At 43.4% G+C, this 25,169-nt stretch overlaps 2 protein-coding genes across 3 annotated transcripts in view; one reads left to right on the plus strand and one right to left on the minus strand.

Annotated features, from left to right (window-relative positions):
• Positions 1–4,656, minus strand: part of NVL (nuclear VCP like) — a 53,948-nt gene extending 49,292 nt beyond the window's left edge. Inside the window, exons 1-4 of the mRNA XM_054576642.1 lie at positions 4,550–4,656; positions 1,898–1,971; positions 240–292; positions 52–151 (exon numbers count right to left, since the gene is read on the minus strand). Of these exons, the coding sequence (XP_054432617.1) occupies positions 52–151; positions 240–292; positions 1,898–1,971; positions 4,550–4,606 (284 nt within the window). The 5' untranslated portion in view covers positions 4,607–4,656. The remainder of the gene's footprint in view (positions 1–51; positions 152–239; positions 293–1,897; positions 1,972–4,549) is intronic.
• Positions 4,657–4,792: 136 nt separating this feature from the next.
• On the plus strand, positions 4,793–25,169 carry CNIH4 (cornichon family member 4). Of its 2 annotated transcripts, none has more exons than XM_054576460.1 (5): positions 4,793–4,934; positions 5,789–5,858; positions 18,107–18,219; positions 21,523–21,663; positions 24,979–25,167. In XM_054576460.1, exons 3-5 carry the CDS (start codon positions 18,152–18,154, stop codon positions 25,004–25,006), a joined length of 237 nt encoding a protein of 78 aa, XP_054432435.1. In that variant the 5' UTR covers positions 4,793–4,934; positions 5,789–5,858; positions 18,107–18,151; the 3' UTR covers positions 25,007–25,167. The 2 variants fall into 2 exon arrangements, with proteins under 2 accessions (XP_054432435.1, XP_054432434.1); XM_054576459.1 differs by lacking the exons at positions 4,793–4,934; positions 5,789–5,858 and adding exons at positions 12,916–13,089; positions 15,868–15,936 and having other exon boundaries at positions 24,979–25,169.

Below are 25,169 nucleotides of genomic sequence, written 5' to 3' on the forward strand. Positions count from 1 at the left end.
TGTGCCCAGACTCCTGCATTAGAAAGAAACCCTGCATTTTGTAACCCTTACTCATCGTCGTCTTCGCCTTGTCTTGCTCTTTTTGCCAGATGTTCATCTTCTAATTCTTTCAGATCCTTATGTTCCTTCTCACTACTAATTATGCTAAATACTGAAACAAGAAAGAAAAAATGCCATGAGCTAAAACCATTCTTTCTATAGCTTTATTCATAATTCAGCTCTAACACTAATAGACTCACCTCTTTCTACCTGAATCCGAAAAGCATTTCTTTTTCTTCGACCATAGTCTATACTGAAAAACATAACAGAAGTGTAGTACAGTGGTCTTCCACACATAAATTTGCATAAATATAAAATTAAGTCACAGAATGTACCCTGACCATAAACCCATTTTCAAACAACTCTGGAATTTTACATTTTTACTACTATAACTTTCCCTGATTTGAAATGGGTTATAGCATCAGAAACACAGCCAGCCTGCACTGAAGGAGACAGAGACAAGATGAAATGAAGGCCCTTGGATGTCTGGGATTCTAAAGAACAGGCCCAAAGAGCTATTCAGCTATAGACATCAGTCTCGTTAAAGAAGAAGGAAGAACAACTCGCAAGGTGGCTCAGAGGTTATCAGAGCCACCACTGCCACCAGAGACCCAGGGAGCACAGCCTGCGCAGTGGCACTGCGGCCAAAGGCAGGGCAGCCAGCCGAGTGAGCTCACAGGACACAGCGCTGGGCCAGGCGGTCGCTCTTGAAGTCCAGGGGGACTCGCCCGGCTGTTTCAGGCCCGGCTGTTTCAGACTCGCTTAAGACCTTTCTCGTTTCCAATCTCTCCCTTTTGGAATGAGAATGCCTTCCCTAGGTCTGCCCGAGACTGTGTTTTGGTAGCAGGTAACTGGTCTGGTTTCCCAGGTCACAGCTGGGGAGGAATTCTGCCTCAGGATGAACCACAGCCCCAGTCACACCCATTCCGGAGTCCGATGAGATCTTGGGAGTTAGAGCTGAGACAAAAATGGGTGCAGACTTCTGAAGTTGCTGTTCGTTTACTTCTAAGCGAGAAGGGCATGAATTTGGAAGAAGGTAGAGCATTATGAGCTGAGCTGAGCTGTATGCCTCCAAAGTTCTAACCCTGAGTATCTCAGAATGTGACTGTATCTGGAAACAGGACCTTTAAGATGTAACTAAGGTAAAATGACGTCATATGGGTGGGCCTTATTCCCACGGGACTGGTACGGTTATGAGAAGAGGAGATTAGGACACTGACACTTAGACAAGAAGGAAGACCAAGCGAAGTCCCAGGGGATGCGGCCATCTGCAAGCTAAGGAGAGGCCGCAAAAGAAACCCGTCCTGCCAACGCCTTATCTTGGACCTCTAGCCTCTGCAACTGTTGAGAAATTAAATTTCTGTTGTTTAAGCCACCCTGTGTGAGATACTTTTTTATGACGGCTCTACCAAACTAATATATAGACAAAGAGATAAAAACAGAAACACTGAAACAAAGGGATGTTTAATGAACAAGGTGTCAGAAGATGTGGCATTAGATGCACAAAAGAAAGATTTACTTTTTAGTGGGAAGGCTAAACGAGTGACACACTTCTACATGAAGACTCAGGAAGCTGGGGAAGAGCATGCCTGCTGGGTTTAATTTTTAAATAAAGCAGAAGATTCCTGAGCAGACTATAAGGCACTGAGAAGTAAGAGGTAACCATTCCCCCTGGGAACCAGGGCAGCTCCTTGCCTGTAATAGATGCTTAATAAATGTTTGTACCATTGAACTGAATTCTGAACTTATGGACTGGAGAACTAATGCCAGCAGCTATTAATATCATTGGAAATTTAGGCAGAATGGAATTTTAAAAAAGGTAGGAAAGAAAAGCCAGAATCTGCAGATATTTCTTTACCTGTACATTCTTTGTAAATCAGATGCTAAGACTCCTGTGTCCACATATTTGCCACATTTGTTACCGGTGAGGTACTAAAACAAAAAATACAGTAAATATAAACACTCAGTATTTCAAACTCAAGAGATTTTAATCGACTAATACGACACTGAGCTGCTCAAACATGATATACGTTAATGTCAACACTTCATTAATAAACTATACCAGAAACAAATGAAAATCACTAAAGGATAGTCACATCTGGAATCAGAGAATTTAACTAAAATGATCAATCATGATGACACAGAAAAACAATAAGTAGAATAGCTACAAGGTAGCAAGTGAGAACTTAACTACATTCTAGGATCCCAAACAAAGCACTCCACTCCCAAGGGCACCAAGGGATAGTTCAAATTTGAAGGGACACGGTGCTATGTGACATCTGCCCAACACTGCAGGATTCACAGCCTGACACAATTCACGGCTTCAATAGTAAAGCACTTTTTGGTGATGTCCTATCTTTGCAAAACTGGGTTTTCAGCAGCTGCTGCGATAAAACGCAAATCCCACGCAAAAATCAATACATGGCACAGGACAAGAGTGGCAAAGACAGTCTGAGCGCAAGGTATGGAGGGCTGACCAACAGGGACACACATCCCACTCGTGAGTGATGTGGTTATTGAAGAATAAAATACAAACATTAATTTTCTTTCAATTTTTACCTATTAAATTCTCAAAAGGCTACTAAGTTATTTGAACTAATTATTAACGTGCTAAAACCTAACTACTTAATGAACAGACCTGGTAGGTGTTATTTTTGGTCTAGGAGCACCATGAAAATATTCATGAGAAACTAAGAGCCCCGAGGACCCGTCTGAGGGGCCATTTGCACACTATCTCTTTTAGCACCCACAATCCTATGAGGTGGATGTCAGTACCTCCCGCTTTAGAGAGGAGGAAGTTGAAGTGAGGCTTTAAAAGCTTTAAAAGACTCAGAAGCACAGAAGCTAGAGGGCCAGATTTCAAACCTGGCACATCTAACTCCACTTCCGTGTTTCGATACTTGGACGTCATCCGGTCCAGGCCCCCCATGTGACAGAGCGATTTCTGCTCAAGAATTGCTAACATGCCCTGACCAGTGTGGCTTGGTTGGCTGGGTATCGTCTGGCAAAGCAAAAGGTCACCAGTTTGATCGTGGTCAGGGCACACAACCGGGTTGCAGGTTTGGCCCTCAGTTGAGCATGTGCACGTATGACAGGCAGCCAAGTGATGTTTCTCTCCCTTTCTTTCTCCCTTCCCGTCTCTTTAAAAAAATTAAAAAATCCCTAACACATGATAATGCTCCGCATGAATGCTTCTGCTCACAAGAGACTAGGCAGCAAAAGCTGGACGGTTCCAGTTAACCTTTCCCTTCGCTGGACTCCTATAATATGCTGTCATTTACTACAGTCAGTTTTAAATTATACATATTTGTATGTATCTCATATCTCCTGCAATTCAAAAAGTTCCTTAATGGCAACGGAAATAATATGCTAAATTTTGGGGTAATCTGTAAGCAGCAGTAGACAGAATATGCTAGTTAAAAGAAGGCAACAGTAGTATTTGTGGGAAGATGTCTGAAGTACACTGCTAAATGCAAAAAGCAAGCAGCAGAATTCTGTGTGTCTTTTTTTTTTAAGAAAATGAATACATGTGTAAGTGCGTATATGCATACAAAGTTTTAAGAAAGATGCAGCCCTGGCTGGTGTGGCTCAGTGGATTGAGCCTCGGGCCGTTAACTGAAAGGCGGCTGGTTCCATTCCCAGTGGGAGCACATGCCTGGGTTGTGAGCCAGGTCCTCAGTGGGAGGGGGCTGTGGGAGGCAAACAATCCCTGTATCTCTCATACATCGGTGTTCTTTCCCTCTCTTCCTCTCTCCCTTCCTCTCTCTCTAAAGTAAATGACACCTTTAAAGAAAAAAAAAAGTGGTAAGAGCATAGCGGTTCAAGTCACTTCCAACATTTACAGACCGGTGGGAACAGGCAGTTCCAAAAAGGAGAGAGGATAGCGGCCGGTAAAAGAAAAACAAGAAAAATATACAGCTTCTCATGTCTAATATAAAGAAAAACCTCTCTCCTAAGTTCGATTGCTTGCTGACTGTACCATTCATTTCAAGTCATTTACCATACAATGCTGCCTAGTGATGATTATGGAAAAAAACCCCAAAACAACCCCTTAGGTCAAACGCGTATTATAATGTCCCGTTTTACACCACCTATTTTACCCAACCCGACCCCAAATTTCTTGAGAATGGAAATGCTTTAAGGTCCCCAAAGCGCCTCGTACAGGGACAGGGGTCCGAAGAACATTTCTCTCCTAAGGACACGAGACAGGAAGACTGGCACTCAAAGGTTGTCTCCACTGTCCTCACGCAGCTGCACCCAGGCCCAGGGGACGCGGGCCGGGGCCCTGGCTACACCCGGCCCCCGGCCCAGGCAGCCTCTGGAAACCCCGCCCCACGGCGGGATGGAAGGGCCCGCACGCCGGGCAGAGAATGGAACTGTCAGCGGCCCCACGCCCAGACGCGGCCAGGGGCGGGTGGCCGGGAGAGCTCGCCGCGGGAGCCGCCCTAGGACGGCGCCCTTGGGCAGCGGACGCGGGCTTCTGGGTGGCACGGCGATGCCCAGTACGCACCTGGATGATTCGCTGCTTCAACTTGTTATCCACGAAACTCGCGGATCTCGGTTTCATCACGGCCGCCTCCGCTGCCACGGCCTGGGCGCCGGATCTCACGTGACCCGGGGGCCTCCTCGCAGCTGCCTGCGGCGACCGCCGGGCCAGCTGCCCCCGAAATGCACCCCACGCGCCCTGGCCCACGCCGCTCCCGCAGCGCTTTCGTGCCCCGTGTGAGGGGAGAAAACTACCGAGAACAGTGAGCGGACTTGAGAAAACATCAGGGAGTTCCTAGGAGTCTTATTTTGCAGGCTTATCCAACAGACCCTGGATGACAAGGACCCCTTTGAACAAGCTCAACTTTATCGTTTCCAACTCGGCGAACACGTTCGCGCGGTGGCTGCGGGTAGGTTCTCGCGGGGCTCTGAATCTGAAAACCAGAAGTTGTGGATATTTGTGATGACTTAGAGAGGATAAAAACACACCACCACCCAGTTGGCTTGCTTTGCCGACCTAGCAATTCTGGAGGCTGACACAATGGCTGAGAGTCAAAAGACAAGGAAAGACTGGTTCACCCAGAAAGCTAAACCATCTGTTTGTTGCATTTGGAAATCACCTATCTTACGCCATTTCCGACCGATAATTTGTTGAGCACATTCAGTGCAAGACTTAATCTTGCGCACAATTTTATTTTATTTTTAAATTTTTTAAATTGTATCTTTCCATTACCATTTATACTTCCTATACGATTTTCCATCCCCCTCCTCCGACAATTACCACAGCCCCGAATTTTATTAAACGTGTGTATTTGCCCCAAGAAGTTTGTTTCCAGTTAAGAAGACGCGAGTCAATTATTTTTAAAAAAAGCTACGGGCTTTAGTTTCTGTTTGCTTGCTTGTTAATTGTGTTTTTAATATTCTTATTTGAGTTCTTGGCTTATCACAATACTAGGCTCAGCGGAAGCAGTGTGTTGCGGTGAGGAGAGGTAGGAGACAAGATGGAATTAAGAGAAGGCGGTGAGATGTTAACAGGATACTACTGATTGTTTTCTGTTTAGAGTTCAAATTATATCACTGCTTTTTTCAATAGTTCTCATATGAACAATGAGAAGTATAGAGTGTCACTTTGATATTCAACACATTGGTCAACTTGGCTCCAACTTCATTTCCTATTTCTTCACCACGTATTTACTCCGCTTTTCACTAAGTAGAATAGTATTGCCTGCAGTTACGCAACGTACACTCGTATTTATTTTCACAGGCACTCGATACAAGTTCTGAAGAAATGGGAAAGATTCCTTCTTTGGGGGAGCTTACAGTTCTGTTGAAAGGTAATGATAATAAACAAATAAATTATACACAGCACTTTGCTTCTGCTGACACTTCCTCTTGTCTACAATGTCCTTCCTGGCCAGCCGATGACTTTGAGAATCCTAGCTAACCATCTCCCTTTCATCCCTTCCTGATATTTCTCTTCTCTACCCATTGAACCCTCCTCATTCATTCAACACTGTATTTCTTGAGTGCCTACGAGTTCCAGTCCCTGCCCTGCCCTTTGGGTCCTGTGAGAAAAGCAAAAGAATTTTAATTGTAGCCCTGGCTGTGTAGCTCCTTTAGTTAGAGCATCATCCCAATACCCCAAGGTTGTGGGTTTGATCCCCAGTTAAGGCACATACCAGAAGCAACCAATGAATGCATAGATAAGTGGAACAACAAATCAATGTTTCTCTCCCTTCCATTCTCTCTCCAAAATCTATAAATAAAATATTTTTTTAAAAAACTGTAATTGTAACTTTTATACCATCTTTTTTTATTAGATTAAATATGTGCTTGAATATGTTAAATGTTAGCAACGATTCCCTACAGCAAGTAACAAATACATTCGATGCCCAGTAACTTTTTAAATGTGATTTAATTCCATGCATGTCAAATGGACCACAGAGAATGAAAATAGGCCGAAGGGCGCAGCAGCATCACAATGTACACACAGCCACAGTTTATTAGTCTATATTTTGTGATAGAATATCATTCTATCGTTAGGGCTGTTTTCATGGGTGTGCAGCCCATTCACAGAGGGCTTTGTACTCGGGGGGGGGGACCCCACACTTGGTTTCATGCTTGGCTGTCACCATCTTGAAATTCTTAATAGTGCTTTTTGAACAAGTTGCCCCTTATTTTGATTATGCACTGGGCCAAAGAGAGTGTTTTTCACCTCTTGACTGCCTCAGGTGTGCAGTAGGCAGTAATTGAAGGTAAGTTGATGATGCCAAATACTGGTATGTCTGAACATTTTTTCATCGGGGTTATTTCCAGTATTTATTGCCCTGAAGACAATTTTACACTAATTCCAGTGGTCAGAATTTACAGTACCACACATCTAAGCCAAAAAGATCCTGGCGGGCTGAGTGCATATCCATCTCCGGAACTTGCTGCAGCTATTCAGTGTCCTCTGTTCTCTGATGGCGCAGCCCCACCTAGTGGTGGTGGCACGTTTCACTTTCTGTGCTGCACCCCCAACTTTGCATATCAGGAGCAAATGGCCTCGTGTCTAATTGTGCTCTATGCTTAGGGCGACCTATGTGCTCATTTACTCAGAACAGTCCTGATTTTTGCCTCTTGATTCCAGCATCGTTACTCATAGCCTCCCCTTTATGGAAATAAATGGAAATCACCTAACGGAGGATAGGCAAAGACTCTTCAGAGCTTGCAATAATAGCAAAGGAGAAAGCCTCCATGACTGGCATTTGGGCAGAGATCTCAGACGCAGGCAGCGGAATGGAGAAGCTCTACAGCCGAGGACAGGAGGCCTCAGATGGGCCCTGAGTGAAGGCTGTTGGCATTGGGAAGCTGTAGGCGGGACAAGTAGAAGCAGGGTTAGGGGTGCGTATTTAGCTTTCTCTGTTTGGTCCTAAGTTGGAGAAATAGGGACAAAAAATAGAGAAGTTGTCAGTTATTGATGGAGTCCTGGCCACTTTGGGCCAGTTGTTACAAGATTTGTTGTTGCCTTCCTGGATTTCTTTGTTGGAGATAGTAGTCTGGTTTCCTGTAGGTCTGACTTCATAGAGAGCAGACTAGCTTCCTGGACTGGTTGTTGCAGAATATAAGCCAGAATTCTGTTTATTTATTTAGAGGGGGGGAAGCGAGGGAGAAAGAGAGGGAGAGAAACATCAATGTGTTGTTGCCCCTCACACACCCCTTATGGGGTACCTGGCCCACAACCCAGGCATGTGCCCTGACTGGGAATCAAACCCAAGACCCTTTGGTTTGCAGGCTGGCGTTCAATCCACTGAGCCACACTGGCCAGGGTCAGAATTTTGTTTTTATGTATGGTCTTGCCATTGTTCATTTGTGTATTCCGTTTGTCACCTTCATCTCTAAATGTTCCAGTTTGGACAATATATTGTATGGCCACCCTGTGTTTAACAGGACCATGGAGAAGAGCGCGAGAGCGTGAACAGCAGAGGCACAAAAGGGAGGTGGCCCGCTAGCTGAGAGCTGGAGACTCGGTCGTATCCATGTTCTCTGAGCTTAAGGGAAAAGAAAATCTCTGATTTATTTTATTTGGAAAAGGCTAATAATAGAGCTTTCTAATCCAGTTTGTTCTCTTTTGAGATGATTGACTCATTCATGTCCCTAATCTTTGATAAAATGAAAATAATATATTGATCTGACATTTTTTTTAGGCATTCAATCAACAGACGTTTATTTTATGCTAAATGACAGTTACTCTGCTGAATTCAGAGGCTACAGTAATGATCAAGCCGATATGGCCTTGGAACTTACGTTGTCATGAGAGGGACAGGCAAGACATATAATTACAATAATGAGGAAGAATAAGGATTTCACAGCCCTTCGAAGAGAACCTTCCATACAGAAGGTTTTCAGTGAATAATTGCTAAGTGAGTGAATGAAAATTGCAAGTAAATAATCAGGTACTGTGACAGAGAATAACAAAGGGAGCTTACCTAAGTCGCTGTGGTCACTTCCTGACAATGTGACCTGTGAGGACCTCAAGGATAGCGGGAACTGGTTGTGTTGGAAGAGAGTTTCAGGTAGAAAAAGTGTGCACAGCCCTGAGGCCGAAGAGTTGACCTGTTCCAGGACCAGAAAGAAAAATAAACTTCTTTCTTGTTTAAATCACCATTATTTGAGGTTTTTGTCATTCACAAACAACAGTAATTTGAGTGGTTGTAGGTTATTTGAAGGATTATAAAAAGTTGAATCTGAAATGAAATTGTAAGAGCAAATGGCCAAGAAGAGACAAAGATTCTTGAATAAGGACTCAGTATCATTAGTCTCTAAAAAAAACTTCATGAAGGTATCATTTATAATAAAATACATTCATGTTAAGGGTATAATTCAATTGTTTTTCAAGTTGAGGTGAAATTTACACAACAGGATTCAACATCTCAACTATTTTACAGTATAAAATTTAGTGGCTTTTAGTGTATTTATAGCATTGTGCAAATATCATTACAATATCATTTGAAAACATTAATCAGCCACAAAAGAAACCCCATGCCCGTTAAGCTGTCGGTCCCAATTCCTGTCTTTCCCCAGGCCCCCAAAAATCACTGAGTTACTTTTTGTCTCTGTAGATATGCCCATTATGGACATTTCGTATAACTAGAACATGCAATATGTGACCTTTTGTGTCTGGCTTCTTTCACTTAGTATATTTTGTCTCCCAGGTTTATTCAGGTTGTATCACCTATTGGTATTTCATTCCTTCTATGGTTGAATACTATTCCTTTGGATGGATATATCACATTTGTCAGTGCATCAGTTGATTGTTAGGAATATTTCTTCCTTTTAGCTCTTAAGGATGCTGCTGCTATAAACATTCGCATACAAGTTTTTCTGTGCGTACCTGATTTCAGTTCTCTTGGGTACATGCCTAAGAGTAGGATTGCTGGGTCATAAGATAATTCAATGTCAAACTCTTTGAGGAAAAACCAGGCTGTTTCCCATAGCAGCTCTGCTGTTTTACATTCCCACCAGCACCGTGTGAAGGTTCTAACTTCTCTATATTCTCCCTGACTTACCTGCTTTTGTATTTTAGTTATAGCTGGCCTAGTAGGTGTGAAATGGTATCTCATTGTCTCTCTCTTTTTTTTTTTTTAGATTTTTCCCTTGTAGTTATATTGATATAACATGTAACACTGTAAGTGCAAGGTGGACTGCATGATGACTTGATTATGTGTATATTATGAAATGATAAGCACAATAATTTTAGTTAATACCCATTAAACTGACATAGCTACAGATTTTTTTTTCCTTGTGATCAGACTTTTTAGGATCTGTTCTTTTAGGAACTCGCCAATATGCAATACAGTATCACCAGGTCTACTCACCATGCTGTATATCCCAGTACGTGCTTGTTACCGGAAATTTGGACCTTTTGACCACCTCATCCAGTGTCCTCACCCAGCTCTGGTACCTTCAAAACTGATTTCTTTTTTGTTGAGTTTGCTTTTTATAGATTTTACACGTAAGTGAGATCACACGGTACCAGTCTCTCTATGACATTTCACTTAGCAAACGCCTTCAAGGTCCATCCATGTTGTTGCAAAAGTCAGGATTTCCTTTTTTATGACTGAATAGTATTGCACTCTACAAGTATCCATTTCCTTTATCCGTTGATCCGTCAATGGACACTTTGGTTGTTTCCATGCCTTGGTTATTGTAAATAGTGCTGCAGCAAACGGGGAGGGACAGATCTCACTTCTGCATAGTGATTTCACTTCATTCACATAGATGCTCAGAAGTGGAACTGCTAGATCATAGGGTGGTTCTATCTTTAACTTTTTGAGTAAATTCCATACTGTTTTGCATACTAGCCATGCAAATTTAATGTAGACCTTGATATTTTAACAATCAAAAGATAAAATGTTTAAATAAAAAGATAAAATTTTTATTTCCATTTTATTACAGTTAATTTCTTAATGGTTTCCCTGAAAATTATACTTAACATCCTAATTTATAATAATATAATTGATAACATCTTAATTTATAATATCAACTTAGTTTCAGTGGTATAGAAAAACTGCTACTATATAGATTTGTCCCTCTCATTATATAGTTATTGTCATACATTACATCTCTATACATTGTGCCTATCAACAGATATATAATTATAGTTTCGTGTAGTTGAATTTTATTTAATTTACTGAGATACAATTGACATAGAACATTAATTAGTTTCAGGTGTACAGCATGATTTGCTATTGGCATATATTGTGAAATGATCACCACAATAAATCTAATTAACCTCCATCACTGTTATGGTTTCAGTTTGCCTTTAGTGATTAGTGATGTTGAGCATTCTTTCACATGCTCGTTGGCTATTTGTACATCTTTGGAGAAATGTCTGTTCGAGTCCTTGGCCATTTTGAAATTAGGTTATTCGCAGGTTTTGGTATTAAGTTCTAAGAATTCTTTATTAATTCCGGATGTTAATCCCTTATCAGAGATATGATTCCAAGTATTTTCTCCCATTCCATACATTGCCTTTGTACTCTGTAGATTGTTTCCCTTGACACACAGAAGTTTTTAAGTTTGATGTGGTTCATTCATCATTTTTGCTTTTGTTGCTGGTGTTTTTTGTATCATATACAATAAATCACTGCCAAATCACTGTCATGAAGCTTTCCTCTATGTTTTCTGTTGGAGTTTCCCATATGTGTTTAATAAAGTCTGGACTAATTTTAATAAAATCCTTACAGTCAGCAAGGGTCATTCATTTGGCAGACATTTGTTAAACACCAGCTATTTACAGGATAGAAGATATCAGGGGTACAAAAACTAATAAAATCTGTTACCTCTATCCTAATCGAGGGTGTGGCTGGCTAGGCATGGAATGAAGACAACGTGATGAACGCTCCGCTAGAGGCGGGTGCAAGGTGCAGGGGGCGTGTCACGGCAGCTGGGTTATAAATAATCTGTTAACAGTCTGTCTAGCCTTGACCTATGAACCCTTTATGATCCTATGAATCTATGCTGTGTCAGGCAAATCCAGGTGGTTTTGCCTTCATTCTAAGTCCCCTGTGTATCCTCTTTTCTCCTAATTGATCTCCTTGCAGACAAATATGTCTCCTTTTCCTACAGTCAATGCACCAAACAGTAGGATATTTTTAAAATGTAAATCAGAATAAGGTGCTTTCATATTCAAAACTCTCCAGTGGTTTTATAATTACATGTGAATAAAAGTCACACTTCTTGCCAGGGGCCCACAAGACTCATGTGGCCTTGTCCTGCCCCACTCTGACCTCCCAAAATTCTCTCACATTTATCCGTTGTATTGTACCTCAGCCACTTTAGCCTTCCTTTCTATTCCTCAATCACAGCCTGTTTCTATGAGCAGTTGCACCTTTGCAATCACTGTTCCCACTGTCTGACATGCTCTGCCTGCAAATCTTCATGTAGCTACTCAGATTTCATCTTAAATGTCCTTTCCAGCCTGGCTTTCTCTCATCACCCAGTCTGCAAGTGTCTTTCCACCCTTCCCCCATCCTTTGCAAAGTATTTATAACTGCCTGTCATTAATAGATTTCTTTTTTTTTTTGGTTTGTCTCCCTCGCTGTAATGTAAGCTACAGAAATATAGGCACTTTGTCTCCCATATTCATGTATCCCTAAGGTACAGCGCCTGGTATATACTAGCTGCTCAGAAAATATTGATTGAATGAATGTATGACTTCGATATAATTTGTTCATTGAGCTTATAATCCTTTGAAATAACCCCCCCCCCCCCCCCCCGGCCACGTATTCAGTTGCTATTTTGTTGCCTGTTCCACCCACCCCATGAGAGCATCATCTTGTCTGCCTTATTCATTTCTGCATTTCTGGAGTCTAGAGAAGTTCTTGGCCTGCAGTAGGGGCTGGAGTCAGTAAATATTTGTTAAAGGAATGAATAAGACAATGTATTCAATTTTCAAAGATACTAAACTCCGAAGTGGAGAGAAACGTCGCTGTAACAGAGAATAAGCAAGGGATTGTGACATTTCCAGGGAAACTGAGATCAGGAAAGGCGAGTCTCAACTTGCAAGACAAGTGTTGAGGTTACATTTGTGCTTTGAGATGAAAACCTCGTACTTGGGAATGGAAAGATGGTTCCGATGGGTCCAGCGCAGAATCTAAAGAAAATTTATTACGTGACAAAGAAACTCTACTGGGTATCCAGAAGATGATAAGAGTTCAGTTAATATTCGTTGATTAATTCCTTGTCACAATTTCATGAAATAATTAGATTCAGAGTAGAGGGAAGGCTTACCCCCCTCTTTGATAGGTTTTCGTGCTAATGACTACATTTCCCAGAATTAATGCATCGGAATTAAGGCGGTTTTTAAAATATGTACTACAATTCCCGGCATGCAGCGCTCCGGCGGAGTGGATTACACGCCCCAGCAAAGGGGAGCCGAGGGCCTATCGGGCGGATCGGGTAGGGGCGTCCGAGCCGGTTTGACGGAAGGAGCGGCGTTGGCGGTGGCGGAGGATGGAGGCGGTGGTGTTCGTCTTCTCGCTCATCGACTGCTGCGCGCTCATCTTCCTCTCAGTGTATTTTGTATCCTTGCATGAGGCGGGCGGAGGCCTCCCTGGGTCCCGCCGCCAGGACGGGGCTGAGGTTGGGCCCGGGTGGGGACCCGGGCAGGTGCGTGGGAACCGGGTGCGGCGGGCGCGGGTCACTGGGCGTGGGCCGGTGGACCGGTGTGGCGAGCTGGGACGGGAGGAGAGCCCTGCTGCCCTCTGCCCTGCTCGCCCCGCCTGCCCCGCCCATGGTGCCGGCGCGGGTCCGAGTGGGTCTCCCCCGTGGCGCCCCGGCCGGGCCTGCCCACCCCGAGGAAGCCCGGATCAGCCCAGCCCTGAGCGCGACAGGCTCTTGGCCTTCTTGCCGGGTCTTCAGAGGGCATGGGTCGTGGTTTGCCTCCCTGTTGGCCCTCGAGACATGGTCGCGGGTTTCCTTGGAGATGCCTCGGGCCGGGTCCGTGGTCGGATGCTGGGTGTCCCGAGAGGGACTGCCCGCGTTCTGGGGGTGCTCGCTCCTGGACCGCAGGCGCTGGGAGCAGGCGTTTTGCCGCCTCTGGTCGTCATTCCCAGGGCACCACCCCCGCCGCCCACCTCTTTGTTCTCGCGGGTGTTGGAACTTTCCCGTCCAGAAGTCGACTCTTCGAAAACGGGGGAAGCATGTCCTTCCCGATGCCGTTTTGTAAGAGTGTTAGGAAGGGTGTATTTTTAAAAACCATCTGCTGCTGATTATTTTGGTCGCCCCTGGTGGTTGCAGATATGTGAATTCGGTTAACTCTACACGTGATACAGTTCCCAGTCATTTATCAACTTTTACACTCTCCTGGCCGTGTCCATGTTTAAAACTTAAGTATTTTGTGTAGCTCTTTATGTTGCAGCATTTCATCTGTATTTCCAGGCCAACAACAACGGTTGTCGGACCTAGCACCCTAGAAACCGTGGGGGCTCCTCCAGCTCTTCCCGACCGTTGAGGAAGCATGTCATCTTAGTTGTCGCCCAGGTCACTTAAGTAATTAAATATAAGCTAGGAAAAAACGATGAGAAACTCTGCATTTTTTTTTTCTTCTTTCCTGGGAAGCCACACGTGCCCCTTTCTGAGAGAATTAGACATTTGGTTCGCCTGAGTATCCTAGCTTTACGATCGTGTTCACTGTGGCTTCCTCCCTGATTACGAACAGGCAGCCTGTTGTAATGGGAGACAGAATTTGACATCGGGACACCTTGCTTGGCCAGACACTTGCTATGCACATTACCTTGCCTTTCCCAGCCTTAGTTTCCTTCTCTGTAAAATGGAGGGAAATGTTCACTTCCCAGGTGTGTGTGTGCAGCGAGGACAGGTGCTAAGCACCAGGACGGCGCCCGTCCCACGGCCAATAGTCGGTAAACGCGCTCTGCCTTCCTCTCCGCCGGCAGAGCCGCAGTTTTTACTTTAACTGATGTTTTCTACTGAGATCCCTGAGTTGTATGAGGTTTGGGGAATAGACTGAAAGGGCAGCATCATTTGCCTGTGTTTTGATGCCCTGTGTCCCTCTTGTGACATAAGGAACTGGAGCTTACACGCAGAGAAATGAAACGGGTTTCTCTTTTCGCAGTTTCGAACATTAGGCCTGGTATTTTAAAGTAGCCTTGGCTTATACCAATTTAATATGCATACATAGAAAAACATTAGGTGAAATATTTGACGTAGATAGACCTTAAGGTACATTCAGGGTGTGTGTGGAGGAAGTTCAGCATCCCGTATTACTGTAGTGTTGGATAGTTGCCCTAGCTCAGTTTTAGAGCCAAGAGGTGGAAAATAGGGCAGACATTCCGTAGGGATAGGAGCTTTCCTGGACTTTGAACCCTGACAAAAATCTGCAGAGAAGGAAAGGGGTGGCTATTAATCCAATATGATCACGCCCAGGCAAGGGCCCAGGTGCGTCTGTGACATTCGCGGGGTGGGGCTAAGGATCACGTGGAGCAGTATTGGCGGCCGTGTTGGACAGTAGGTGCTCAGGTTGGAAAGGCTGAATTAGATCAGCACTAGAGGGCTTGAGTGTTAGGGGAGGGTGGAGGGGGGCTTTCTCCTTCATCCTCTAGGTCGGGGGCGTCCAACCTGCGGCCCGTGGGCCACACGTGTCCCAGGAAGGCTGTGAAGGTGGCCCAACACAAAATCGTAAATTTCCTTAAAACATTATGAGATTTTTTTGTGATTTAATGTGTGGCCCAAGACAACTCTTCTTCCAGTGCGGCCCAGGGATGCTGAAAGGCTGGCCGCCCCGGGACAAGAAGACGCTCCAGTCAACGGAGCCACAGGCCAGGGCTCGCCATTCTTTTCCACGTCCTCCCAGCTGCGAGGGAGGGCGGGTGGCGCGGCTTAAAGTAAATCCCAGGCATTGCCATTCAGTTGAAGACTTTCGTTTTTGTCTGTCTATCCGGATGTTTTGTGAGTTTATATTTTGTACTAAAAACCATTTTTTCCCCCTTAATTCTAACGTAATATATGTTTATTGTAACAAGTTTGGGAAAATAGAGAAATGTATAGGTCTTATTTTTCCATTTCTTACAGCCAGTGTTTGGCATCTGAGGAATTCAGATTGAATGTTCCAGCATGGGTCACATTAGAATTGAGCATAATGAGAGGATTATTCTGTGAAAATAATTTGTTGAAGGAACATGAATGAGAAAATTGTGTTGTCTAATGAGTGAGGCTTTAAGGAAATAACTAAATTTTTTCAAAGTTAAGTCTCATTTTGCCCTGCAACTGGGATTGCTTTCTGAAACTTAAATACTTAACTGTTATAAAAGAAGTCTAATAATTCCTTATCTTGATCATCAGATAATTACATTGTCTGATTTAGAATGTGATTACATTAATGCCAGATCATGTTGCTCGAAATTAAACAAGGTAAGCCATTTCTTTGCTCATTTGCTGGCATTGCAGACAGCTCTCCATTTTCTGTTAGAGATTATTATAGATAATCAACACATGTGTATTTTATTTTAGACTGTATATTGTCTCTTACTGGTAGAACTGTGTGTTTTGCAATATTTTAAATCATGAACTTGGAACTTTTGTTTCTTTACTCTGTTTCTTGCTTGTCCCTTTGTCTGCAATGGACAGACAACATTATTACACAGTCTAGGTGAAGGTTTCTTATGAGGGTAATTGTTTTTGTCGTCTGTGTCCAAAATCCCCTCCTCCCTGCTCACGGGAGAAAAAGCTGTCTTTTATTAAATTAAAGGCAGTCTTCTTTTCGTGTCTTGCTGAGAACTGGAATTAATTAGCTGGTTTGTTTTAAAGCCATTTTACCTTTGGTATCTAGTCAGAGCTTTGTATTGGCAAGAATATTCTGAATTGCAGAGCTTGTCTAGATGCAGAGAAACCAGTCGGTCCTGATTCATTTGAGATGAGCAGACAGAAGATCTTTCCAGATAAAAGATCATGTAAAATACACTACTGAGAGGGGCTTTTGGCCCTTTTGGCCCGACCAAAAAGTGACTCCCCTGTGTCTTTTCACATTTTCAGTCTCCTTAAGTTTCTCTGGCCTGGGAGGGAAATAAAGATACACTTGGAAAGTTAAAATTTCTAGTAAACTATGTTCCTTCCTTCCTCTTTCCTTTCTGTCAAGTTTTCCATAACATGGTTTAATACAGCAATATATTTACAGAAAAAGATTTTGTGTTTATCTGCTATGCTTTGAGAATTATTTTTTAAAATTTATATTTATATATATATATGTATATATATATATATATATATATATATATATATATATATGTGTGTGTGTGTGTGTGTGTGTATAGAATAACATTAAATTAGTTCCAGGCCTTCTCATCTTTAGAAAAATGACTATATATAAACATATGGAGTGTGTGTCTTTTTATATTCATTGCTTTCTCAATATTTTAAATGGGTATTTGTTGGTTTTCTTTTATAAAAACAAAGATCTAAATACAAAGAAAAGCTTATCTGGATTCTTTTACTGCGAAAATTACCCCTTCAACCTGAAGTTAAGTAGTTTTTTAATGTTAATTATTATAGATAACTTTTCCTAGATTGCACTCCAGGTTTGTGTGACTTTGCTGTTCACATGTTAAATTGGTCATATTTTTAAAATGCATATAATGTATTAAAAAGTTCCAGTTGGTTGCAAATGAGGTTTAAGGCCCAGAAAAATCCCTTCTTTGTTTGCAAAAAAAAGTTCCTAAAATCCAGATGCAAGAGACCTGGGGCCAACACGGCGGGACTTATTCTGTATTGCAGTGCCACTGAGTAGCTGGGCAAGTTGCTTAATCTCTCTAACTTTTATTTCCCTCATTTCTGTGGATGGGGAGTGCCCGCTTTTGGCTCCATAAATATTAAACTGTTAACTTCTATTAAAAGAAAAATTTCTGCTCCTGGGGAAAGAAGACCATTGACGAATTGAGAACCTGCCACAATAGCTGTTAATGCATGAGAGTTAGAATATTGCCCAATAAATGAAGGGCATAGATAAGGGCATTGGGTGCTATAAAGCCAATAGGCTGAGGCTCTGATATCCTAGTTCATTATCATATTTGTTCAATAACTTTGAGCTGTCATTGTTAAAGTACTAGTGTGTGTGTGTGTGTGTGTGTGTTTGTGTATGAGTGAATGTGAAACGATTTCCCTTGGGTTCTGGAGATTGAAAAATGTTTAAGATTGATATTCTGACATCACAGGCAACATGTATGTGGATATACCATCCCAAATTAGAGTTAGAAGCTTTAGCAGGGATATTGGACTAGAAGGTAAATAATATTCTATTTTCACTCTAACTGTAATTCACGCCTGCTTAGTGGACGAATTGGAACCTTTGCTTAGGATAAAACATAACATTAGGAAATTTAAGTGTGTTAATTTTAAGCTGTTCCCTGATTTATCTGCGTGGGGTAAGCCGTTATAGCAGTATGCAAACCTGGGACACCTGAGTCTAAAAATAGCTTGTCACACTAGTTAGGAAGTTCCGTGTACTTTCATTGATTTAACTTCAAATGACATGCCCACCCAGGAAGAGCAGAGCAGTGAGATGTAATACTCTGCCCTTCCCTTGCAGTGGGTAGTTCCAGAGTTGATCAGCCACAGCATCGTCACCGTACTAATGCTCATTTCATTGCACTGGTTCATCTTCCTTCTCAACTTGCCTGTTGCCACTTGGAATATCTATCGGTGAGTATGGTTTATTTACTGTTTTGTGTCAGGGCAGTTTAAAGAAAAAAAAATTTTATAGCTTTCCCTTCTCCAATAAAATATGTGCCAGTCATAAAATAAATGACAGCAGAATGCTTCATTAAACCAGTGTAAACTTTTGTTGACTTTGGTACAGCTCAGTATCCCTGTGATCCTACTATGTGAAACAGATTTGAGAGTGAGAGTAGGAATACTGGGCAAATAGCAGTAGATAATGTTTAGTTGTAATGTCTGAAGACTTGTGAATTTTGTGGTTGTCTTGAATATCTTAAGAATGATTAAAAGCCTGAGAATACAATACAGTCTTTGTATTTATAGCTTCATTTTTTCATTAGAGTATATTTAGAATGCTCCAAAGAAAATTTATTTTAAGCCTGCAAAATAGAGAACATCAAAATTTTGGCTTAATAAATTTAGGAAGTCTGTTCAAACAGCTCAGTAGAAACACTAACTGGATACCATCTTAGGTGGGCTCTTGGGCACTGTATGTTGTCTTGTGAAGAACTGTGGAACAATCTTGGCAAATCTGGGATTATTTTTATGTTAGTACATTACTGCCTGACTAAGTTTTTAGGTTTTGTTTTAATTTATTTATAAGTAGTTTTTTTTTGGGGGGGGGGGTAAAATCATTGGCCGATTTTTGAGTGTGGTTTTTTTAGAAGTGGTTAGAATAAGAAGGACATATTGTAATAGCTATGTATGGGGCTAGTCGGGGGAACACTTTGTAAAGCGTACAGCCATCTGGCCTCTGTGCTGTACACCTGAAACTAATGCAAAATAACATTGAATGTGAACTGTAACTGAAAAAAAAAATGTAAAAACCGAATAAGAAGGACACAGGAAATAATAAAGGAGGGCTGAGGGGGATAGGAAGCACATGAAAATGTAATGGAAGGCGGGGGCGATGAGCGAGGGAGTAGACAGGGGCGATCGTAGAAAGGTCTCGGGACTGGAGCCTGAGCTAGGGAAGAGTTCTAAAATTCCTGCCCCGCTTTTCCAGAGGGTGGGTCCTGAGCGGGGGAGCCGCTTGTTTTCAGTGTCTTCCTGCTCTCCCGTGATCGCTGCGTAGGCCAGCCCTCTCACTGAGCTCGGCTCTGGAAGTCAGATTCCTCCTGGTGAGGCGCGATCGCCCTGACTGAGCACGTCTCAGTATCCCTGTGGTCCGGCTCCGTGGAGCACAGATTTGGGAGTGAGAGTGGGACCTTCTGAGAGTTCGGATCCTAACGACACCGCAGACCACGCCGTCGGTTGCCCTGCCAGAAGGGAAGGTGTAAGGAGGAGCAAGCTCGGCATGACTGCTCTGTGCATAGTGTGCACTGTGGTGAAAAGCTCTGGAGTGTTGAGAGGGGGCGGTGAAGTCCGTAGACCTGTTTCCTGTAATTATAAAGACAAAGAGCATGTGAGTTTATTTCCCTGATAATGGCAGTGGCATATTGACTGTCTTCTGGTCACAAATTTACCTTCTGTTTAAAAAGGTTAAAAAAAAATCAAGTGGATTCAGATGTCCGTGCTTTATGCTGTTGGGGGTGCAGACATGTGAAATGGACTCTATCCACAGGACAAAGAGGCAAAATACTGATTAACAAATAAGCTAATTAGCCCTGGCTGGTGTGGCTCAGTGGATTGAGCACTGGCCTGTGAACCAGAGAGTCGCTGGTTCGATTCCTAGTCAGGGCACATGCCTGGGTTGTGGGCCAGGACTCCAGTAGGGTGCGTGCGAGGGGCAACCACACATTGACGTTCCTCTCCTTCTCTTTCTCCCTCCATTCCCCTCTCTAGAAATAAATAAATAAAATCTAAAAAAAATAAGCTAGCTAAATAAGAGGTGGGCTAAGGCAGTGGAAGATAGTTCCAGGCGAGTGATGAGGATACTCAGGTTGGGAGGAGAGTGGGCTTACCGTGGACCGGGACAGTGGACTGGGACAGTGTCAGGGAGTGCGTGGCATCTGCGCAGAGCCCTGCAGGGCAGACCAGGTTTGACAGACGGGTGGGAAAAGGGTACTCCAGGGTGTGCAGGAGAAGGGGAGGCAAGGAGGGGAAAGCTGGAGCAGACACACAAGGCATGTTTAAGGACTAACCAGGTTGAAGTCACATAGATGAGGGAGCATTAACAGACAAATGTTCATCGGGATGGGTCAGAGAGGACCTTGAACTTTGGCCCAGGGAGTTTGTATGTAAGTGTGAGTACTGGTAGCATAAAGGCCACCCATTTAAAGTCTCCTATCCACTGTAATTCAGCATATGTGTAGATCTAAGGAACCAATACCACAGTCCATGTTAGAATGTTTTCATCACCCTGAAAAGAAGCCCGGGACCCATCAGCAGGCATTCCTAGCTCCTCCCCTCCTCCAGCCCTAGGCAGCCATCCATCTACTTTCTGTCTCTCTAAAATTACCTGTTCTAGACAGACTTGTCATATAAAAGAGATCAATGTGTGGTCTTTTAGGACTGACTGGCCTCTTTGATTTAGCATAATATTTTCAAGGTTCATCCATGTTCACCAGTACTTTGCTCCTTTTCATTGTAGAATAATATTCCATTGTATGGAATATTTTGTTTATCCATTTGTAGTTGATGGGCATTTGAGTTGTTTCTGCTTTCTGGCTGTTAAGAATAATTCTGCAGACTTTTATATGCACGTGTTTGTGTGGATATGTTTTCATTTTTGTTGTCTTCTTTAACTTGTTCTTTTAAGATGGGCTCCATCTACTATCTGTTGATCAGAAGAAGCACCAAAGATGAGGTATCTATTCTGAATGTAGAAACCTCTCTTTTGTCATCTGCAGAATGAGAATAATTATGTCTGACACCACTGTTCCTTATGAAGATGATATAAAAGTGAAGGGAATTGGATTAATTAATTTAGGAGTTTTTAGATAAAGAAGTTTCTAAGAACTTGGTAAAATTGGCTTGGCTTTGGAGGCCCGTTCCTTTGTGTCTGACTGAGAATGCCGCAGGTACAAGTGGTTTAGCAGTTTTCTACAGAAGCTGCATAAGAGGGTCTCGGTGCATGAAGGGTCCTTCTCTGGGGTGTCACTCTATTTGTTTCGGGGGGAAAGAAGATCACACTGAACATTGGACAGCACTGTGTCTTTCAAAGGAAAGCCAAGTGGTGACCTGTGATTTGATCATAACACCCTGTCCGTATTTGGTCTGCTGTGATTTAAAACTGCTGTGATTGGTTCTCTTTTAAACATGATTGTTATTGGTTACTTAGTTTTGAATATTTATGCTGATGATTTGTGTTTCCTTCTAAGATGTGTGTATCTTTTAATTTATCAGGTTCATTATGGTGCCAAGTGGTAATATGGGAGTGTTTGATCCAACGGAAATACACAATCGAGGGCAGCTGAAGTCACACATGAAAGAAGCCATGATCAAGCTTGGTTTCCACTTGCTCTGTTTCTTTATGTATCTTTATAGGTGAGTTTACTGTCCTCCTGGCATTTTCCTGGATCTCGTGCCTGCTTTTGATGGTGCGATGCTGTGCTGTAGCATGGACATTGCAGAGCTTTTGGGGGTTATGTGAATTTCTTGCAGTGTGTAGTTTTTTTATGTATGTTACTGAACCAGTTTTCTGTCTGACCAACGATAGAGTCACTCTGTGGTATTGCTTATTCCTTAGCTTGGTTGTCAACAAGCTTAAAACTGTCTGCTACTCTTTTTTTCCCCATCTTAGTATCCAGTGGTGAGGTCTCATTGTCTGTTATAGTGTGAATGGACTATATGTGCCCCAAAGATCGTCCCGCCCAGGGGTGCCAGACCTCTGGCAGCAGCTTGCAGCAGCTTCCGTCCAGGTTGGGCTTCACTTTCTTGGCCGTAAGGAATGGAGGTGCGATGCCTGGCCTCCAGCCTGCTAGGCGGTCAGTTCTGGTAAAATTGCATCAGTCTTTAGGTCATAACAGATTGGAAGTAAGAGAGAATGTGAAGGATTGGCTGTCAGACACTGGAAGCCTTATGCTGTCCTGTTGTAAACTTAGATTTATTTCCTTATGTTTTAGAGATAAACATACCACTTTTTAAAAACTTACAGAGCCATAAAGCAAAGGGAAAAAATTATCATGTGTGTATAAGTTGATTAAACCTGTGTGATGCTAGATGTCATGTTTAACCTTTGTATCTAAGCTTAATTATTAAATAGATTATTTCTGCTTTTCGCAGGTAAAGTTAAATTGTTCACATTGGCATAAGGACTACTAGGAAAAACTTACTCTGAACTAAATGTCTATCCCTCAGAAGCAGGGTGTCCAACCAGACGCCCGCAGGCCACATGTGGCCAAAGGTGACTGTGACTGCCGACCAACACAAGATTGTAAACTTACTTAAAAGCTTTATTTTGCTCATCAGTGTTTGTCACTGTTTGTGTATTTAATGTGTGGCCCAAGACAACTCTTCCTCCAGTGTGGCCCAGAGACGCCAAACAGTTGGACACCCCTGCCTCAGAGGATTCCCAGTAATTAGAAACTGAATAGAGATAGCTCCTTTAATTTTGTCTAAATAGTTCAGAAGTCAGCCATTTCAGTTCTCTCTGAATAAGCAGGCTTCCTAAAACCATTTTGTTGTGTTAATTTCACCCACTAGCATAGAGTAGATTGAGGTTGGAGTTTATATAGTTTCCTTTTTGCTGTTCATCTTATTTGCTTTTCTAGTATTTTAAAAACTAGAACAGAAAAGGCACATTGGCATTGGTTTCTGGTTCTCATACCCTACCTCACTGCTAATGTGATTAATTTTTAATCCTAGTATTAAAGATGAACAATGAAGAGCAAGAAATTTAATATTAAGAACACAGTGGCACACCTGTTCTCGTTTTTTGTTATGGTTTAAAGTTAAACCATATGAAGGCATCACTGACAATTTTCCTTTATGTTTGTTCTTGAAGAGACACAAAGCAGGGGCAGTCGGCTCGGCTCAGGGTTCTGCCTTTTCGCCCTCCCCGCCCCTCCGGGTGTTGCCCCGTTGGAGCACAGACTAGAGCGGCCATTCCCTGGCCTTGGCAGCAGGAGCTTCTGGAGACAGCTGTGGGTGCAGCCCCTCTGGCCGCACTTCGGGAGCAGGAGTAGGATTAGGGAGCTGTGTCTTGCTTAGAAGACCAGAAGTCTTAGCATTGAAAATGCACAAGTTTCTTAGCTCTTGGTTATTGAACTCGAAGCTGTGGGGTGACGGGCTGAGACCGGGGATGAGAGGGGTCAGGGAGCAGTGTGGGGCTGGCTTGAGGAGTGGTTCTTCACAGCCCGATGAGTGGCAGGCAGCCTCAGGAAGGGTGTCGCTGCGCGGCTGCTCTCCTCCTGGCTGCGTGCTGCCTTTTTCTCTCTCTTCCCTTCCATCCCCCTTTCCTCCTCAGCTCGTCGGCCACATTGCTGTCACCTTGCCCCTTGGTGTCACTCATGGCTCAAGGGGTCAGGATGAAATAGTAGTTTCAGAAGATGTCCTTGTAACACTTTGCTCTTAGCTTTTGGTTGCTGTTATTTAAAAAGTGGTTTTATTTCCAAAATCATCAGATCTCCAATGCAGGGACTTTATGCTGCTCCTCTTGCCTGGGTGCCTTGTGCATGGCATTCGTTCAGGGTTTGCTAAATTGAATTAAAGGGGGAAAGTGCCCATCTTCTTTAGAGATTCACAGAAACTATGCCTTGGGTTTTTGGTTAGGGGTTAGCGTAGGGGAATCTGGGCTCTACCACCTAACCACTTGCTGTTTGAGCTGGGGCGTTTCTTAACATCTTTGTGCCTCAATTTCTTACTCTAAACATGTGATAGTAATAGTACCCACCTTATCTGATTGCGATGTGGACTAAATGAGATAATGCCTGTAAAGCACTTAGGTCTGTGTTGACCTGTAGTAAACTCTAAAAAGTCTTTCAGAAATGTTAGTTACTCCCAGTAGTCTGTGCTGTGCACTGAGTACGCTTAGTCTGGTTATTTTTGGACAGGGAATCTTTAGACAGCAACTTACATCATTAGTGATGGGAGGGCGTTTCTGTGTATTTTCATCACTCTGGTCTCTGCAGAGCAAAGCTGACTCCAGAAAAAGGAAATGATAGTTTTGGTACTGGGCGGCTTTAATAGAGTACTTACTGAGAGACGACTACGTGCCAGACCCTGTAGAAGGCACTGCAGGTGACACAGAGGAGCAGCACAAATTCCCTCTGTCAGGGCTGGGAGCCTGGTATTGCAGGAGTCGCGTGTCATCCGGGAGTAGGAAAGAGATGACGCGCGGATCCTGCACCTGCCTCGTAGGAGCTCAATCCGGGGTGGAAGCCGAGGGTGGTTGGAAGGGGACAAGTCACCCACGCAGCGGCCCAGGGCTGAGGGGCGGCTTCCCAGCAGAGAGAGCCTGACTGCAGTCTGAGGGGGTGCCCTAGGTTAATGCGGGGGTCGCGCGGGAGAGGCCGCAGGCATAGGGGCAGAATGTGCAAAGATCGGGCCTGGAGAATTAGTCCCATCCCCCCACTCCTGCCCCCAGACATGGCTTGTTTCGTTCTAAACCATAGCCCAGTATTGGTTTTAGGTTATATCCCCTACCCCCACCCTGATTACTTTTTTTTCTTTTTTCTAAGTGAAACACATAGGGCATCTAGAGGGCCCTCATACAGATTTTCTTTCCTTTGGGTATAAATGATTGTCTTTTACTCAGATGAGTGTCCCTTGCCAAGCTTTAGGGATATAAGCCTGGACAGACCAGACCCTGTGGGGCGTTCCGAAGGGGACACTAGTAACCCTCATCTCTTCTCTCCGCAGTATGATTCTAGCTTTGATAAATGACTGAGGCCGGAGCAGCCGTGGCTGACGTCAGCCTACACTACAGCGCGCCGCGTGGAGCCAGAGGCCGCCGCAGTCATCCTTAGGGCCGCAACCGTAGCAGTATATTTTTTCCTCCTGGAACAAAAAAATATTTTTGCTGTATTTTTACCATATAAAGTATTTAAAAA

The sequence above is a fragment of the Pteronotus mesoamericanus genome, unplaced genomic scaffold (assembly GCF_021234165.1).
Source record: "Pteronotus mesoamericanus isolate MK-2021 breed Mesoamerican mustached bat unplaced genomic scaffold, CSHL_Meso_final contig_347, whole genome shotgun sequence".
Lineage (NCBI taxonomy): Eukaryota > Metazoa > Chordata > Mammalia > Chiroptera > Mormoopidae > Pteronotus > Pteronotus mesoamericanus.